General features: G+C 37.5%; 1 protein-coding gene across 2 annotated transcripts; it reads right to left on the reverse strand.

Moving 5' to 3' along the window:
• Nucleotides 1-1,505: 1,505 nt before the first annotated feature.
• On the reverse strand, nt 1,506-12,206 carry LOC113032858 (sialic acid-binding Ig-like lectin 5). 2 transcript variants are annotated; one of them, XM_026186009.2, is made up of 10 exons: nt 12,104-12,206; nt 11,326-11,435; nt 10,676-11,086; nt 10,092-10,397; nt 9,684-9,941; nt 8,417-8,674; nt 5,610-5,894; nt 5,346-5,451; nt 5,193-5,250; nt 1,506-4,015 (listed from the first exon to the last, which is right to left on the reverse strand). In XM_026186009.2, the coding sequence occupies exons 2-10, from the start codon at nt 11,384-11,386 to the stop codon at nt 3,677-3,679; spliced, it is 2,082 nt and encodes a 693-aa protein (XP_026041794.2). In that variant the 5' UTR covers nt 11,387-11,435; nt 12,104-12,206; the 3' UTR covers nt 1,506-3,676. The 2 variants fall into 2 exon arrangements, with proteins under 2 accessions (XP_026041794.2, XP_026041792.2); XM_026186007.2 differs by having other exon boundaries at nt 10,077-10,397.
• Nucleotides 12,207-19,587: the final 7,381 nt, after the last annotated feature.

Here is a 19,587-nt window from a genome sequence, read left to right on the forward strand (position 1 = left end):
TGTAAAGATTTCCAATCAGTCAGCAAAACATTCCTGGTATAGCTGTAAGGTTGCTATTATCTATCAGTGAAGGCTGAGATTAGATTAGATTCTGCAAATCTCATGAAGCATTTTTAGCCAGTAGTGAAAAAAACTAAATTAAATTTTCTCTCTCGCTCACTGTCACCACCCAAAGGAGATGCTATAGAGGTTGGGTGCAGTGTGTATCAACACCAGCAAATGACGTAGTCATTGGTGGTCTGATGTCTGAATATCAAGGCTGACAACTGGGATATGAAACATCACTTCTCTGGTGGAGAAGGAGCTGATGTTTGAGTGTGAGGTTTAAGATATGACCCATAGATACAGTGAGGTGCACCTCAACACATGGCACGGGCCAGGAACCAGTCTCAACCAGTCTGTAACAAAAACTGTTTTTATTTTTATTTTTTAAACTGAACTGAACTTTATTGAACTTACGATGGTGAACTGTTCTTGAACACGAAACTCTGATCTGAAACGAAACTCTGAAACTCTGAGTTGCTGATCTCAGAGTTAATAAACTCATAGTTTATTTTTACACTCAGTTTGATGAACATGCTTCCTAGAATAGGGACCAGGAAATGTATCTCACTGAACGATGCTGAAGGATATCTCACTTCCTAAACGTGATGAGAGGTCATCACGTTTAGGAAGTGAGAAGTCAATAGGAAGAAGAAGCGCAACAGATATTAAGCAACAATTTCAGGAGAGGAAAACTGAACCCAACTTGAAACGGTCAAGTCAAATTAAATACAGATATCATTCCCACCCGAGATTGGGATTCCAAGCCCCAAGTGCGATAGAAGGATCGTTGAGTGCATTAGAAACTGACCTTAAAGATAGGATCATGGCCAAGCTTGAAACCTGGATTCCCCCATAGCCGGTTACCAAGACTACGTGAAGTACCCTCAGAAGGTCAACTATATGATGTTAACGCAGCCCCACGGACGATGCCTACAGCCACCATTACCGAGAAATACCAAGGGCTCAGAGAAGAGCTCGAGAAAATGTGGAGCGTGAAGATAACAGTGGTCCCTGGGGTAATCGGAGCACGGTGCAGTGCAGGAACAACATCAGAGATCTCTGTCCAGAAGAGCGCAGTCCTAGGAACAGCTAAGATACTGCACAGGACCCTCAAGCTCCAGGCCTGAACTTGAAGGATAGACCGCCCGTAGGGGCGAGCGGGGAATTTTATATATATTTTACTGTTTTTATTTTTCTGCCATTTATTTCATGGTCCAGGCTTTAACAGGTTAACAGCTGTCATAAGTCCTTTAGTTATTAGTTCCTCTTCTTGGTAACAGAAACTCTGATTTGATATGATCCAGTCTGAGTTGATGAGGTCATTGAGGATGATGATACCATTCCTCATTTTCAGGTCAGACTCTAGCAGTGGGTTAAAGGTCAATTTTTTACTTTTGATATTAAACTAGCTTCTGTAGTAAAATAACATGGTAAAAAAAACCACATACTCCAGACTCAGCTGTTATATGTCTTTTATTTAGAGTGATATTGTATGTGTTCTTTGCACAGAATGGATCACTCATCTTCACACCTAAAACTAGAAAAAGGAAAGAACTAAAAAAGGACAAATGATGTTGAGTTTGTAAAAAGATTGTTGATCAAGTAAGACTACTCAGACTGCATTTTTTGCATTGTTAGACATATAATAGGTTGATAAAGTACAAATAATATGACAGTTCACTGTGAACACAATAGAAATGAAGTACGCAACATATACATGAGCGAGGGGCACTAAACCAATGCACCTTTCTAAAATTAAAACAAAATTTTCTCTTTCCCTCAGAATTTCCCCACGTCAGCATACAGCCTCTCTACAAATACTTCTGCATATTTAAGCTGTTTTGTTTCTATTTATATTGTGCAATATCTGTACTCTTATTAGCAATTGTTGAGAAATGTTATTTTAACTTTGTGTAAAGCACAGCTGTTCTCTCTGTGTTGTGCAAACCAAGTGTTTGCAAATGAGGTGCAAGATTTTAACCTAAGAACGGTAAGGATATATATCACTGTGTGTGTGTGTGTGTGTGTGTGTGTGTGTGTGTGTGTGTGTGTGTGTGTGTGTGCGTGTGTGTGTGTGTGTGAGAGAGAGAGAGAGAGAGAGAGAGAGAGGGACAGAAAAATGAGATCAGTAAGATTTTCAAAAATTGAAATTTGAAGGTATCTCTCCAGATGTTTCATCTGTGAAGCTGATTGTACAGGTAACGCTGGTGATATGGTTTTCAGCTTAAAGGTTAAAGGTCAAAGCTGAGTTGTTTATCTAAGTTACACCAGTCAGATTCTCTGATGTGAAAACAGAGATGTGTCCCATAAGATTTATGTCCATGTGACTCCAGAAACAGATCCCGAACACAGACCTGGAGCAATGCAGGTCAGTATGCTGTCCTGCATTGTGTCCTGCTGTCCCACTGTTAGTGTGGGAATACAGTGCTTGTCACTAAGTCCATGCTTACAGGGGGTCATCTGATTGTTGGGATTTCCTCTCTATTATAAGATCTTTACTTTACAACATAAAACACCTTGAAGTGACTATTGGGATTTTGCGCCATATAAAGTGAGAGTCAACTGCACTGTACAGGATGATTCACTGGTGATGCTCTGCTGTGTGGAGAGCTGACTTTTTTCTCTAGAGAAAAAACAAAATAAGTGAGGTGGATCTGGAGATTCCTCTATATTTCTCTATATTGAGCCAGATAAACTAGGACAGAATGGTGGAGGTCTGTAAGTACCTGGCAGAAGAAGCTGTTGCCAATAAGAGTAAGTGGATGCTCATTAAAATGGCAGAAGAGAAACTAGAAGAGGCAGAAAAAGCAATCAAGCTAATCCAAGAACTGTTATCTTTTATGAATGGCAACTCAGAGAGACAACCTCAGCAGAAGGAGCTGCTACCTAAACTAAATAGCTAAGCTCAATAGAAAGCAGGATCTAAAAAGCCATTGAGGAACATTATAGTGCAGACCTAGTCCTGAAAAGTCTTATTATCTTAAGAAACAGAAATTTCAGTAAAATGAATTCATTACAATTTATACATTAATTTCAATTTTATTGTATTTCAATCACTTCAACGGTCTTTCCATTGTCAAATGAAGAGCCTACAATATCAGACAGAAAATATAACATATACACACCATTTGTCTTCACATCACTTCAACAGCATTCAGCACTTACTGGCTCATTGTATTGCCATTAATTCATTGCTTTCCTGCTGGTTCAAATGTGCATATATTAGTAAACAGTAATATACGGTAAATAAAGAAGGAAGTTCCTTAGAAAGATCAAATGCATTAATGAGCTTAAAGAAGAAAAGAAAAAAAACTTTCCCTCTTTTGGCATGACGTCATTTCATCTGCATAGAGCTTGTCTGCGAACACTTCTGCATATTTAAGCTTTTTTTGTTCCTATTTTGTTGTGCAGTATCTCTACTGTTAATAGCAAGCTTAACACTCTAACTTTATTTGTGCACTTTATATACCAGAACCATATGGTTCTTAGGTGTAGAAATGTTATTTTATACACACACATACTTCGGTAAATTAATGTTTGCATAGTTCCTGCTGTTGTATGTAAAGGCGTGATGTTCATAACGTGTGATGAGAGATTCTTTATCTCAATCAACTCCACAATAAAACATTCCTCAAATTTCATCAGTAACATCATTCACAGTGGCATACACTCTCTCCTTTCCCATTTTTAACTCCTTTTCTGGTTCACGGTATTTCATCTCCATCTCCACTACCATCTCGTCCTCTTTGGCCTCCAGCATTTCACCTTCCTCTTCAGCATCATCTTCCCGTTCCTCGACTGCTTTCTTAATTTCAGCATATACTGTCTTTGTGCTCTCTTGCCTCCTTGCTGCCTCTCTGGCACCATTTCTTTTCAACAAGGAAAAATTAATGTCAGCATACTCCACTTCTTTTGGCCCGCTGTTTGAGTTAAGAGTCAGATTGTCCTGTAACTCTTGACCATCATAGACCTGTTAGGTACAAAGTAAAGAGTCAGTCACTTGCGTCTGTCTGGTATTTTTACATTTTGCTATGCATACAGAACAAAATTCTTCTTTTACTTTTTTTTTTCTTTATCAGTTTGGTGTAAGAATTGAACCTTTAGTTACTGACAGTTACTGGTTGTAATCTTTCACAATGTACTTTGCATTTTATGTTTGCTTGTTTTGTTCTTTTTGTGTCTTTTTGGTATTGTTGATTAAACAGAGCTTTAATGTCTATATATGCCTGCGGTGTGTTTAAAAGGGAATGATTCTTTAGCAGAGTTATTCCTTCTCAGACTCCAGAACAGTCCCTCCAAAGAGCAGATCGTTTTGTGCCAGTTAATTAACTGTTTTCAGTAGATTTTGTCTTTTAGAGAGATTATCCAAAACCTCCCTCTCTGAACTGAATTAAACGCAACAAAAAATGAAGGCTGATCTTATAAATGGAACCAAATAATTGTGGCATGAATCTGACCCAATTCATATACTGTAACATTGTAGAACTTTGGATCAGGATGTGAAAAAAATATATATTAACAGGTGTTAGTGTCACACAGTGGAAATTTGTATTTGTCTTTTATAATTGATTTTTATTGTTTATTTGTGTGTGGTTTTTATTTGCATGATTTCATTCTGATTTGTCTGTTTTTAAAAGCAATGCCACGAGGGAAGCCGCAGTGGAATCGAGTGACAGACTCAAGTGCAGAGTGCGAGCTGAGCTGTGGTGTGACTAGCTTAGTGGAGGGGCAAGATGAGGATAGGAGGGATCTCCTCATCCACCTGGGACGTGGTCCCCACTGTGGAAGGGCAATTTCTCTCCTGGTTGTAAGCACATAAGGAACATTAGTCCTGGGTTGTGGGACAGTTGCATCGCGGGACTGGGTGATATTTTAGTGTACAAAGAATATTTGTTTTGTTAAAACTTTGTTCATCTATTCCTGTTGAATTTTAGTGTCTACATTAGCAGACAGGTCTTCCAGCAGAAACTGCATGAATGTTTCTGCATGAAGGAGAGTTTTAATAAACTCTCGATTATTCTCAGCAACATAACAGGAAGTGTCTTTACAAAATAAAATCTTGACTGATGACAAATGAGAGCATACATATTAACTAACTAAAAAGCAAGTATATTAAAAAAAAAAAAAAGCCAAATGAACATAAATACCAGTTTATCATCTTGATGTGTCCTCATCTCCAAACTTCTGGAAGTCTTTTGTTTGTTTCTGGAGAAAAGAGTAATTTTATAGTAAAAAAGTAATTACCTATCTATCCATCCATCCATCCATCCTAATAATAGTTATAAAAATAAATGCTGTACCTGTAGCAATGTTTGGCCAAACAGCAAAGGACTGCTGAAAAAAGTACCCCAGTCAAAAAGGCAATAGTGACTTTCAGGTATGCCAGCCTGACACCAGATGATTGCTCTATAACCAAAGGAAACGACATAAAAAAAGCTTAATACATTTTCTTTATATTACATAGAGTAAATGGAAAAAACTAACTAATCAATGTCTGATTACAAAGATATTGATATTATTTGATATAGAAAGTGGTAGTGGTGATAATTTGAAAAAGCACATACCATGTTTTTCAGACAAGTTTTGATGGATAAGGAGGATTTCTCTTTCTTCTCCATTTCCATTGTTACTCACACATTCAACAGTGCTGTTGCCATGGCTTTTTACAGTTAGACTGATAATGCTGTTGACTGTGTGGTTTGACACAGTAGTAATGACAGAGTACTCAGTGTGGTTCTTCAGTAGCGGCCAATTGATAGTAGGTAAAGGAAACCCTTCACTGATACACACACAGGTCAAAACCTCTGACTGAAGCACACATCCAGAGCCCTTCTGTATCTTTGAAAACCCTGTAAACACATGATCATAATCATAAAACAAGGGAAAGTTAACCCAAAATATAAACTTCAGATTCAAGGTTAAACTACTCACAAGACACAGTGACATTGAGATAAGATGTAAGAGTCGTGTATAAATATTCTGCTGTACAGATATACTGTCCAGAATGTTATAAACATGTTATAAACAGAATTATAAACAACAAGTGTAGCAGATCCAGTGTCACTGTGCAATTCACTGTAGGTTCCACTATGAATGTCTGTGTTGGAACTACGTTTTTTTTCACACAATAAGACCTGGGGGGAAACGTTCAAACGTGCAGGTCAGACTCAGAACATCTCCCTCCTTCACAGTTGTATTTCCAATGATGTGAAGGTTCCTTGTATCTAAAAACCACATTTAAGTGGTTCATTCAAAGAACACTGTCATACAAACATTATACTATGGAAATGTGTAATGATACCCTGTACAGCTGTGTAGACATGAACATGTAAGAAAAGTAGTGTGTTGATGCTAGAACAATAATAAGAAGCACAAAATAATCCGGGGGTTTCTCTGTGAATTTTGCATTCCCGTTGTAACAGTCACAATTGTGTGGTGTTTCTTTAAGGCAACCTAAGTCAGGGGTTTATGATGTCATTAGTATGAGCCACTGCCCTATCTGTGAACTGTCACTACCCGATCCGTACCGGAAACCCGATCAGTACCACGCATGTGCGAAAGGTGTCTATTTCCGCTCGAAGCAGTTTACAATAGTTACAGGTCAGAGTATCTGTTAAGATGTTAACAATAATACGTATCTCTTAAAATGTTAGAATAGAATAGAATAGAATAATCCTTTAATTGTCCCACAAGGGAAAATGTCGGCAATAATGAAACATTTCAATATAATGTAGACAAAAACAAAAAATCAAAAGATAGTTACGGATCAGGGCTCCCCGATCCGTACCGTGCATGTGCAGATGTTCTCTTCTTCTTCTGTTTCGTTTAATGGCAGTTTACGCCCCAATGTACGAGGATACTGTCACTTGCTGACCGAGCAAATGAGCCCTATTGTAAACTGAACTTGCATCATTACAAATCATGTTCATGTATGCGTGTTACATTTGATTTAGTGATAGTCGAATGTGTTTCTGCTTGTCTGTGTGGAGAGGATTGTTGGAATAGTGATGATGATGTCCCCTATCACTGTCATTTGTCAGTAAACACTTAATCTGGCTGATGAATCTTCACATGACACATAACTAAGTCTGTATTATTAAGTCTGTAATTAGGCACCATTCTTCTTATTTTATGGCGCTGTTGTTCCGTTGAGGAGAAATGCATGAATTTGTTTGTATATGGAGGTATCCATTGTTTAAATATCCCGGGCAGTCGAAAAAGAGGCAGAGCTGTCGAGAAATGCTAGGAGCTAACTGGGCGCTAACCGTGTCATTCAAATATATTAAATGTCGCAATGTTGGCAAAGAGAGGAAGTGACGTAAGATTTGCGCATGTGTGGTACTGACCGGGTTTCTGGTACAGATCGGGTAGTGACATGAACAACATGTTTGCACGCGAGTGCATGGAAAGAGACAGACTTTATATATTTTACCTCTTCAGGAACTTTTGCAATGTTACGGGTTGTATGAACACTGTGTGTCATGTTTCGTAGGCAACAGCCGTTCAACCGGGCCTTGTATGGTTGATGAAGAAAAGGTGCATTAAAGGATATGCTGTGGAATTCCCAGTTTCAGTGTGATTGCGTATTTTTCCTACTATCCTGCTAAGGTTTCTACCGCCTCCTCTCAACCAATGAACACAATTCAACGTTACACTGTGGCAGGGCAGGTGCTTGCTCAGATTTGAGGTTTAATTTTTCACTGTAGAAAGTTTTTTTCCCACGCTGAGTGTACAGTGGACACTAATGTTTCTGTCACTTTTTACGGAATTAAACAAAGTAATCTCAGTACTTCCGAGCTTTAAATGCTGCATGGTCGTACTCTCTCCCACCCTCCATATAATCCATTGTTCATCTACACACGTCTGTTGCTGCTATGGACGTTGCACGCTCGCACATCATTGTCATGAGATACAGTAAACCAATTCAGCTTTTTTTGGAATATTAATCCCTTACTTTACTCGTTACTTGAAAAAATAATAGCTTTACAGTAATGTGTTACTTTTAACGTGTTACTGCCCATCTTTGTTTGTAACACTATATACCTACTGTCAAGTGCCACAAATACCAACAGCTTTTAAAATGTTTATTGTAGAATGTGATCAGTAAATTCAAATGGTTCTTGAATGCACATTTGTAATTTTTTGTTTGTCAGGAATGTTCATTTTATTGTATATTTTACATTGTCTGCATTTTATTCAATATGTATTTTTTTGTTTGCTTTTTAGTGCTAGCAGTCAATGCCAACAATCTAAAAATGTCTACAAATTTGACTGCACAATGCACAATGTTGACAATGCACGGTTGTCCGATGGAGGAAACTGTGCCAAGAATACTTTTTCTGCGCGATGTTGCACGATGTTGTGTACTTACATATCACGGTTACATTGGTGTCTTTCTTCAGGACACTGTCCATGTATTTTGCTGTACAGATGTACTGTCCAGAATGTTCTGCTGTTGCATTTGGGATGACTAGTGTAGCAGATCCAGTGTCGTTATGATGGTTTGCCTTGGAACCTAATTTAGACCACATAATAAGAGATGGAGGGAAACTTTCAACACTGCAGATCAGATTCAGGACATCTCCCTCCTTGATAGTTGTGTTTCCAATGATTTGAGGTATCCTTTTATCTGTTGAAGAAATGGCAATATTTTGTTTAAGATAAGAAATTAGAAAATAACTCAAAGAATGATTAAATATAAGCAAACTTTGTTTTAAAAGAAATACAGACGTAACCTTTACTGTGCATATAAACCTCAGATAATAAGGTTAACGTACACAGACACATTCAGATATAATGTAAGAGTCATGTTCAAATATTTTGCTATACAGACGACCTGTACAGAATAATCTTTTGTCACATTATAAACAACAGGGAGCAGCATTAGCATTAGCACAAGTTTAAAAACACTGCAATCAACCCACCCATTGTCGCACTGAAACTCCACAGCTATCCTCATCCTAAGTTGTTGTGCAAATTCATCCTACATAAGTATGCAGTAGGTGTGCATGGCCGCTTTAAGAATATTTGAGTCCATTGAAACCAGATTTTGCACATCCAGCATGTAAAAGCCTTTATTCTGGTGATTTTCACACACGTATTGTGGTCTAAAACTCTGGTCTTTCACAGTAAACCGGGAGACCACTGTGTGAGGCAAGCTACTACTGACTAACCTTTCACTACAATCAGCAAGTAAATAAGCTTAGCACTGTACTAGATGACCTTCCTCTTTCCCAACATGTTAGATGCAGAGAAAACAGTATGAAAAGTCATTAATAACTCCTTTAGTACATTAAAAATGAAAGCTGTGACGATGATGGTGAGGGGACGGCAGCTGTGCCGACTTCCAGTAACATAAAACAGGCAAGCTGATCAGTTGCAGGCTTAGCCAACACTTTCTGATCAGCATCTATGAAAATGTCTGAATGTTATGTTTAAACGGCTTTTTTGCCAACATTCGACCTTCATTTTTCATTCCTAATTTTAATCCTACCTGTAGATATTAACGCTAATCAAGCTTTTTATTCAGCTCACTTTTTTGTAATGGATATATTTTTGTATACTTACAAAAACCAGATGTAGGCTTGTGTTTCTGCTAGAAATATATTCCGTCCAAAAGCATAAAGCTGTGTACTCACATATCACTGTGACGTTGACTTTGTCCTTCAGGGTATTGTTCATATATTTAGCTGTGCAGACGTATTGTCCAGCATATCCTGCTGTTACATTGATGATAACAAGATTGGCTGATCCAGTGTCAATGTGAAGCGTTTCATTGTAACCAAGTTTAGACCAAATAATCAGAGATGGAGGGAAACTGTGAACATTGCAGGTCAGATTCAGAGCCTCACCGTCCCTGACAGTTGTAACACCAGTGATGTTAACCTCCTTCACATCTATGAAACAAATACACATAAATCCCAGTCATGTAGTTTCCATAACTCCAAAATTCTTGCAAGTGAAAAGATGATCCTGTAAAATAAAATAGATTTTAGGGGGGAAAGTCAACTTAAGGTTGTAAAAGTACTCACAGTTTACATTCAAACCTGAAGTCTTTTGTGCAGTCGCGTCACCTGTGAAGCGGATTTTACAGGTGACATTGGTGTTGTGGTGTTCAGCTGAAGGGTTAAAGGTCAAAGTTGACACATGTCTTTGTGTGAAAGGAGTCAGACCCTCAGTCTTAAACACAGTGCTGTTTCCTGTAATGTAAGATTCAGTCCCTCCTTCTCCTCTCCATGTCCAGGTGATTTGAGGAACAGATCCAGAGCAGAGACCAGGAGCAGTGCAGGTCAGTGTGGCCTGCTGTCCCTCTGTCAGTGTGGGAATCATTACTGTAGGCTTCTGTTCAATACCTAATGGAAATACTGGGCATTAATGAAATCACATAAACTGTCTGAAGTTTAACTACTTGGATTTGGGCTCAGATAATAAAATATTTGGTAAAATGGTTAATGGCAAACACAGGTTTTACCAGGAACTGCTGCAGTTCCTACTAGCTACCAGCTAGAGGTTAACAATTTCCTAAAATGAATGAATACTTCATTAAGACCAAAAAAAATACAAAATATGTTGTTGTACATGACTTAATATCGTGTTTCTACATGATTGTTCTTGGAATAACTTTTCATACCTTTAATAGAAACAGTTACTCTTTGACTGAATGTGAATCCACCTTGTTGTCCATTCAGTACACCAGTAACTCTGAGCTGATAAAATCCAGAATCAGACTCTTTCAGATCATTAATGATGATGCTGCAGTTTTTCTGACTCACATCAGGTTCCAAACGTGAGACTCGTCCTTTAAACCCAGACTGAACTTTTTCATTGTTCTTGTTGCTGTGAAATGTTATGTTAGCATCACTACATTTTTTAGACGCTTCGCATTTGTACCAAACTGTATGTTTGGGTGTAAAGTTAGCAGCAGTAGTGAAAGAACACGGGATCACAACACAGAGTCCAGCCTCTGCTGTTAGTTCTCGCTCACTCAGAGTCACACAGTTTCCTTTGCCTCTACAGTGTTGTCGTCTCCAGACTGAGGCACCTGTTAATGCAAAGGGAAAGATGAAAGGTTTCACATTTCTTATCTTATTATATGTGCAGTTAACAAAAGATTTATTTATGACATACAAGTCAACAGATAGCAATGGCACTGTTAAATTATGTGTGAGTGTGAATAAATGCTTTTTATCTAGATTCATGTCATGAAAATAGTTTCACACACAGATATATACAAAAATCATATTGGCAGAAATACAGGTTTACAAATTAGCAGACGCAAACCTTTGTCAGCACTGCTGCCTCTTACAGAGAAAAACAGAGTTGACCAGATGAGAACAAACATCCTGGATATTCGATGCGCAACACGTTCAGTCTCTCCTTCCACAGAATAACTAATCAAGATGATAAAGCAAATTAAAGAAGTATAAAGGAATTAAAACAAAATTTAAAACACAAGAAAAGTCTTCTTCTCACAACTCAGTAAATGATGTCACATGCTTAGTTATGTAGTAATTGACCATAAAGATCTTTATGGTAAAAATCTTTGTGATATCTATTTCTGAAACATTAACCTCCTAAGACCTGAACTCTTCCACGGCATGCATTTTTAATTTCTCTTTGATATTTGGGATATATTTGCCCGATGAATGTAAAAACAAAGAATTACTAGATTTTTTTAACCTTATTTTTGTTTTTAAGAAAAATAAAAGCCACATATGAGGCTATTCGTTTAAAATGTTGATAGAACAGTAGCAGTATAATGTCATCGTAAGTGGATATCAGGCCCTTGTAGAGCAAAATTTTGTATTTTGGTCTAAATAACCCAAAATGTGATGTCCACATATGTGGACACCAGGTCCTAGGAGGTTAATTAATGAAAAAAAAAAGATCCCTACAGAGTAAAAATACCCCTCATATCATAAATATATGTATATTGTCAACCATATTTAATGAATGCATAAGATCTCTTAATTTTGCCAGCACTGCTATAAATATGAAAACCTTTACATTCAGATTTACATTTTTAAAAAGATATTTTGAAATATATTAAACAGTTTACGTGTTTCGTCTTGTTCTTCGTCAGTCTTCTCTCCACACTGATATCTGCTGCCTTTTTGGAGCTGAAGTTTCTCTTCCTCTCTTTTCTGTTTCTTCCTTTTTCCTGCAACAACATTTCAGAAAGTTTGTCACCACCCCCATAAGCACTACAACAGATACAATTATTATCTTATATCACACAATGTATGTTTTATATTTTTATCACAAAATGTCAGTCAGTGGGTATTTCTATTCCTCAAAAATCTTGCCATCCTAAGAAAATGAGACCCCCGTAGTGGTACGAAATAAAGTTTCTTAAACTCCGCTGTGTTTAATTTATATAGTGCTCTTTACACAGCAAGTTAAAGACCAGAATATTAGAGTGAAAACCTGACTTGTCATTTAGGCTGTTTTTACATTACTCCAACATTACTGATACTTTACTCGACAAAGATTACATTAAGTTTAATTTCATTCAAATTAAATGCATTAAAGAGCTTACAGAACTCGAAAGACAAGCCGTCTCAGCATTTCAACAGTTTGTCTGATAACACTTCTGTTTTTTTCAAGGTTTGTTCCATTGCTGTGGACTCTTATTTTAACACTGAATAAGACACGGTTGAGTTCTCTGTATTTATGAAAACAGAGAACATGCAAGATTTTAATCTATGAATCATTCAGCAGTTTGTTAACGGTGACTCTACAAAGCTGGATCCACAGATTGCCAACATTATGTGGATTAAAAATAACGCAGTCTTTTTTTTTTTGCATTTGAAAATAGCTTTTTGGTGTCATGCAGGTCAACAAACTGCTTTTCTTCTGAATTTGAATCTTGCATTAAAGCGTAAGCTCAACTTCGCAGAGTGGTCTGAGCATCTAAATATATAATTCTGTGAAAACTTGAGTACAGACAAGATGAAAGAGCCTAATGGAGCTCAAGTACTGATAGCTGAGGCAGTATTATTGGCCTTAACCTGCTGAGTCATACTTGATAGAAACAAGTGATATCATTTAAAGAGACGAGATCCAACTGTTTACGTCCCAGAAAGAACAGAAATGGCAGAAAAAACATCATCTGTAATCCAGCTTTGCATGTAAAATCCCATCACGTCTTACAGCTTTCATTATAGAGGCAAGTTTAAAAAGATACTGGGCCTGTTTTGGGTTAACGTGTAGCCTTAGTTTCAAAGAATAATATCAAATAATATCTGTTTAAATCATCAAGTAATTAAGCAAAGTCTGGGGTGACTAAATAGGTCCTAGCTTCTTTTTATAATAGTTTCCATAAAGTTTGATAGACAGAACAGTCTAATACACTGGGAATAAGAAAACTGAATTGTTGGATATGGGAGGTCTTAATCTTGCAGTCTGTGAAATATTAAACATACAGTTCATAGCCAGAAATCGTTAAAATATCAAGTAAGAAAACTAGTGCTCTGAAGTTGGTGATAAGTGTGATAACCTGTGGATATGACGCACAAGCCGTGCTGAACAGTGTCTACACTGAGACCATCTGGAAAGCATTTTCATCATTAATCGATAAGCAGATATTTGTAGTCATTTTTAGTCCTTTGTTGGAAAAGTATCAGGAAATTCTGCCAAATGCCTGACTTGGTGAGATCATTGATGATGATGCTGTAGCAGTCAGACTCTGATTCCATTATCGATGTCACGTAGCGATTCTCATTAACTCAGCAGTTTATGAAAAATAAAGACTGCTCGTACTGCACTGACTGCATTATTAAACATATATCAGCTTGGTAAAGTATGAACAATGACATTTCATGTTAGATGCAATACAGATGTTGCATGTAAAGTGTACTTAAGTATTAATTTTATTATTACAAAGTCTGTATTGACAGTTGAGTACATACATTTTACATGTAATCTTATATTCATGCATCCATGTACGAAAAGATACAACTTCTGTTACAGAAGTGCATAAATTGTTGCAAATTAAGAAACATATGTCTCTATTCCAGTACATGGACGTTTGTCTTTTGTGATGATGTCTATAAATATTTATACACATATATACATATGTGGCATCACTGTACACACAGCATCTGACAACTTCCCATTCTCACTTAAATGTACTAAAATACGACTCTGAAAGAGTGCAGAGTTTCTCTCTCGGTCAGTTAAAATTAGCTCACATGTTCACTGCTGAAACTGCTAACATGACAGAAAGCAAAAATGTGCTGTAGTTGTAACTGAGTGGTTTTCTCCATTACAGCCACTGTGTTTGGTCAAGTTGTTTTATGATGAAAATGTTTTGACTTATTACCTAAAATCGATTAAAGCAGCATAGTGATGTATACTGTAGCAGACAGAATTTATAATAAAGATTAGTGTAAATTGAACAGGAACAGAGGGCCTCAGTGTAGAGCTCCACCACACAGTTAAGCTATTTTGGGCCTCTGACCATCCTGGATACTCATAGGTAAGGTGGCTTTTATTTCAGAAACACATATATTTTCAAACTGAGTGTTATGGTGGATTATGCTGCTCCCCACTACTCCTGGAGTGGTTTGAATGTTGTTACACTGTGATGCTGTCTAATTACACACAAAGGTTGATGTCAGTGTTGTCCTGAACACTTTCCCTCCTGCACATTCGTCATATATGCTGTATACATACAGATGTAAGTAGAATATTCAAATATCTCTGTAGGTCCAGAGAATGCATATCTCGACATATCTCAGCATTAATATTATCATAAACACCACAATTGTAATTATAAGCCAAAAACTGTAGATGATACTAAATAATACAGTCTAACCTGAGAAGAGATACTAGCTGAACCGTCATAGTTTTATCATTAGAAAGTCAGACACTGCCCTCTGCTGGATTCAACAGATGACACATAAGCCACTCTAAACGCCTGTTTCAGCATAAATTGCCCTAATAACAAAGAAATGTGGAACCAGCAGGTCTCTGTAATTTTACCTCAAGCCAGGTCTGTGTGTATAACTTGGAATATGATTTATTGTGTTCATTGCACATTTTTATACAAATACTCAACCATCCACACCAAAAACATGGTGTGGTGTAACATTAATTATGACGAGTGATACACGATTATGTCCTTCACATCTAGGAAAAACCCCATAAACTCAACAATCGCGCTTGCAGAGCTTCCCTAATTTATCGTTTGTTTTTGTTTTTTTACTGAGACAGAAAAAAAATATAAAATAGTAAAATGTTCAAAATTCAGAATCAAAGATTCCTCTACAGTTGTTTCACACATGAATCTGTGAATTTTACAACTAATGTTGGTGATGTGGATTTTCAGTTGAAAGGTTAAAGGTCAAAGGTGAGCTGTGTGTCTGTGTTACAGCAGTCTGATTCTCTGACTTCAAAACAGTAATGCTTCCTATTTTTTGTAGGATACGGGCTATTTCAGAAACAGATGCAGAACACAGACCTGGAGCAGTTCAGGTCTTTGTGGTTTAGCTCACTGGTTTAGCAGACACTCATATGTGTTATGGCTGGAATGCAATGTCCCGGGTTCAAGCAGTCCTGTTTGTCCTTGCTTTGTGTCCTCCCCTGTTTACTCTTTACTGCTAGGCTGTCAACAAAGGCAGAAAGCCCAAAATTAGATTAAAAGCAGTTTTTACTTCAGCATATATTTTCTTTCAGCAAGGAGGTTGGGCTTTTTTGTAGTGTCTACATGTCATGCTGTCTGTAAATATAAAAGCTGGAAAAGTTTTGAATGCTTTCTGATAAAACTTTGTAGGGGTGTAGAGTGAAGTCATGCTAATAAGCCATTAAAATGTACATCCACCAAGTTCTTGAAGGTCAATTTTATTGAAAATGGTTGAACATGGACCAAAAGGCTCATAGGTTAGAGACTATTATTCTTACAGGTGTGGTGTGTATTGTCAACATATAGAAATGACCGTATAAAATTGAAAACATCATGCTATGTTTGACCTCTGACCTCTCCTTCAAGCTCTGTAGATTGATCTAAAGGTTAAAGCAGTGGTTCCCAAACGTTTTTCGCTGGACCCCCTTTGTTTTACAGAAAAATATTCGCGCCCCCCCCCCCCTCGCGCGCGCACACACGCACGCACTAACACGTCCTCCAACCACACACACCCATATTTTGCTCAATTGCGGTTTATTTCACACCTCAAACATTTAGTAAACAATTAAGCAAATACAAGTAATCTGCAATAAATTACAGGTAGTAAGAAAATAAACTATTAACTCTTTTACGCTACGTCCGCACCTACACAGATATTTTTGAAAACGCAGCTGTGTCGTCCACACGTAAACGCCGTTTGGAATCACCGAAAACGAAGATTTTTAAAACTCATTTTTTGCGTTTGCGTGTGGACGAGGAATACAGAGTTTGTCATGCAACGTCAAAGGTATGTGCCTTTTTTCACGTCAGCTGTGCGCCACGTTATTGTTTACATGAAAGGAATTGCAGAATGGCACATAGTCAGATTAACAGTATTTTGTCTCTATCTTCAGGTTTTACACGCTTACATATAAACACGTATAAACACGTGATTATTTTACATGTAGTTGTTTTTTCCTGTGTAATAATATTCAACATTGCTGTCAATACATTTAAAAAAAATGCCTCTCTGTGCAAAATGGGTTCAAAAAGATAAACAGCTGTAGAATACTGTTTGTCCGGGATTTAGACAGGGGGAACAAATCGTGGCAGGATCAGCCTGATGTTATTTGTATCCCGCTGTAACTTTACTGTATAAAGAGCTAACATCTCCAAAATGTCAGGAGTAGTTAGTCATCACAAGATGTGTTTGTGAACTAAAAATCAAGAATGTGGGATGTTGTTTGTCCGTGATGTGGAGAGCTCAGCGGTGCTCCCCACGAAGGGAAAACCAATTTTGCAGGGGAGACCTACCTCGGCACTTGTGCAGGTGAAACCAAAGGGAAGTTATGCTTCACCACATTTTCTAGTCTTTGGCTTAGAATGAAGTTGGTTTGGAAACATATTCAGCTATGCTTCATCTCCTGCTTTGCGTTTGTGTAGGCCCCCATGCTAGCAGTGTCCAAGCGTTGTTTTTTGTTTTTTGCCTTTTCATGCCACGCCCCCCCTGCAATGGCTCTGCGCCCCCCCTAGGGGGCGGGCCCCACACTTTGGGAAGGTCTGGGTTAAAGCGATAACAATGGTATATATGTCCAGATTTTTGTTGCAATTATTTGTATTGACAACACATAGGCATATATAAAGATTGATAAATGGAAATTCTAAATATCGTGTTAGTTTGGACCCTTTCTTCATTAAGGTGAAAGTTTCATTATGTCAGACTTTCATAAAACACATTTTATCTTTAAAACTATGCTAAAAAGTCTACTGCCTTTGTTTGCATTGGGACCATTTAGGAAATGATACACTGTTATATGGGAATTCTAAATATGACTGTAGTTTGCATCTAAATATCCTATCAATTTTCCCCTCTGATCTCACTTTTACATTTCACATTTGTTGTTATTTAAAGTTGGCCCCAGTTGTACTCTACATTTAAAGAATGTTTTACAAAGAGGAAGAAAATGAGCTGCCTGTTGAGTTAGAAACATACTGCAGTATTTCATGTCCAGTTACTTGTAAATCAATTCATATTATGCATTACATATTCATACATATGTTTATATACAAATTACACCACTATTCCCTTAAAAGTGAATACTCTCCAGCAAGTGAGCTGCCTTGGCAGAGGTTTGTAGTTTGCAGTTTTGAGGTTTGTGCTTTTTGTTAATATTAAAATAAAAATTGTTCAAAAACCCTTGGCTGCCGTACTTGAATCAGTTCCGTTTGTGTCAAGTGATACTCTATAATCCAGTTTTGAGATCCCTTCCCAGACGCCTTAACGCCCACTCACATCCTGGGCCATCTGACCTCAGGAATTCGCATGACAAGGTGGGGCCAGGTTTCACAATGAACACACCCGAAACTCTGGCTGATTGGGTCCCACACCCAATTTCACACCTTGGCCCAGGTGATTAGAGGATCATCAGGGGGTCCTTTTGTCCCTCTGTGGGGGTCACTCCCACTAGGTTTATATCTGGGACTCTCCACCATTTGACCTTAGAACTGAAGAAGCTTCTCGGATGAGAGGTGAAACGTCTTCAAGCAACTTAAAGAAGTCCAGACGCTTTTCTTTGCAAGCTCCTTTGACTATAGAAGACAGATTTTTACAATCAGTGATACAATTACACTCAGCAGAATCACCATGTTTGCAAAAATAATTCAGTGTATTTGTATGAATGTATCCCATAGTTGTTATTGTTTCAAGGTGGAGTTCAAACATGTTGACTGGCTTGCCCTCTTGCTTCCTTTAGTTTCCTTTTTCAGTTCTCTTTGAACAGCTTCCATTAATTGCATTATTGCTCCAGGAGTCCTGTTCTTTTCATCTGATGCAATCTTTAATTTTAAATGTGATCTAGACTTTGATGTTTGGTTATATCATACTGGTTTCTTTTTCGAACCGCAGTATTGTCACTAAAATTAATTACCCTGTGATCCCTTCTGCAGTAATGTCAGTATTATTATATAGCTGAAAAACATGCCCATTCATCATTTGCTTATACTTATCCTGCCACACACTGATAGTCTCTGAGACAGGTTTGCTTCTTTTAATGCCAGACCCGTAGGTGGGAATTAGCTGGATGGATTTAAAATGGAAGGTCTGGTCTTCCTCTCCTTGCTATTTTTTCTAGACATGCATGTTTGAGAAGACTTTTACTGGAACCGGTGGGTCTCTGTAATTTCAACATAAATTCATGAAGAAAAAAAAAAAAAAAAAAAAAATATATATATATATATATATATATATATATATATATATATATATATATATATATATATATATATATATATATATATATACATACTCCTCTTTGCCTCCTTCTTGAATATTTCAGCCAGCTGTCTCCAAATTTTGCAAAAACAGCTCTAAAACATCCAGCAGTGCCAGTTCTCGTGCACTATTTTGCATGGAGCCTATATTTTGCAGATTCTAGACATAATTAGCAACAACAGCAAGTATTTTATTGCAATAGAGAGGTACAGCAAACCAACTAAAAATGCAAACTTAGGGAATAATATTTCAGGATTAGTAGTATTTTGTGCCCAAGCAGCAAGATCTCCACACTACAGGAAGATGGTTCACAATTCCTCTTAACCTGGTGGTGGTACAGTATAGACATAGACACCTTTTGACATTGAGACTGAAAATAAAATCTTCTTTGGGCACAAATACTCGTTAGAAGTTGGGAAAGTATGCAATTATAACACATACTTGAGATTATCTGTGTGCCAAGTCCAACCCCCGATGCATCTGCTTCTAATGTTATCAGGCCACTAAATGGCTGAACAGAAGCAGTAATGGATCGTGTGTTTCCAGATTAAATCATTAACAAAACAGCACGCTTGCAGGCTGGATGAGCACTGGAGGCTTAATGTATTCGGCTCTGTGTTTAGATTTTTTTGTGACACACAATCTTGACTTGTAGGGTTTGATCATG

Source organism: Astatotilapia calliptera, chromosome 11 (genome assembly GCF_964374335.1).
Source record: "Astatotilapia calliptera chromosome 11, fAstCal68.1, whole genome shotgun sequence".
In the NCBI taxonomy this organism is placed as follows: Eukaryota; Metazoa; Chordata; class Actinopteri; order Cichliformes; family Cichlidae; genus Astatotilapia; species Astatotilapia calliptera.

Excerpts from the sequence above, each read along its gene's own strand:
- LOC113032858 (XM_026186007.2), bottom strand. The coding sequence starts at position 11,386 with ATGTTTGTTCTCATCTGGTCAACTCTGTTTTTCTCTGTAAGAGGCAGC. Across the intron at positions 10,398-10,675 it reads AGTAACTGTTTCTATTAAAG|GTATTGAACAGAAGCCTACA; the intron begins GTATGAAAAGTT and ends TATTTCCATTAG. Across the intron at positions 4,016-5,192 it reads CACATCAAGATGATAAACTG|GTCTATGATGGTCAAGAGTT; the intron begins GTATTTATGTTC and ends TGTACCTAACAG.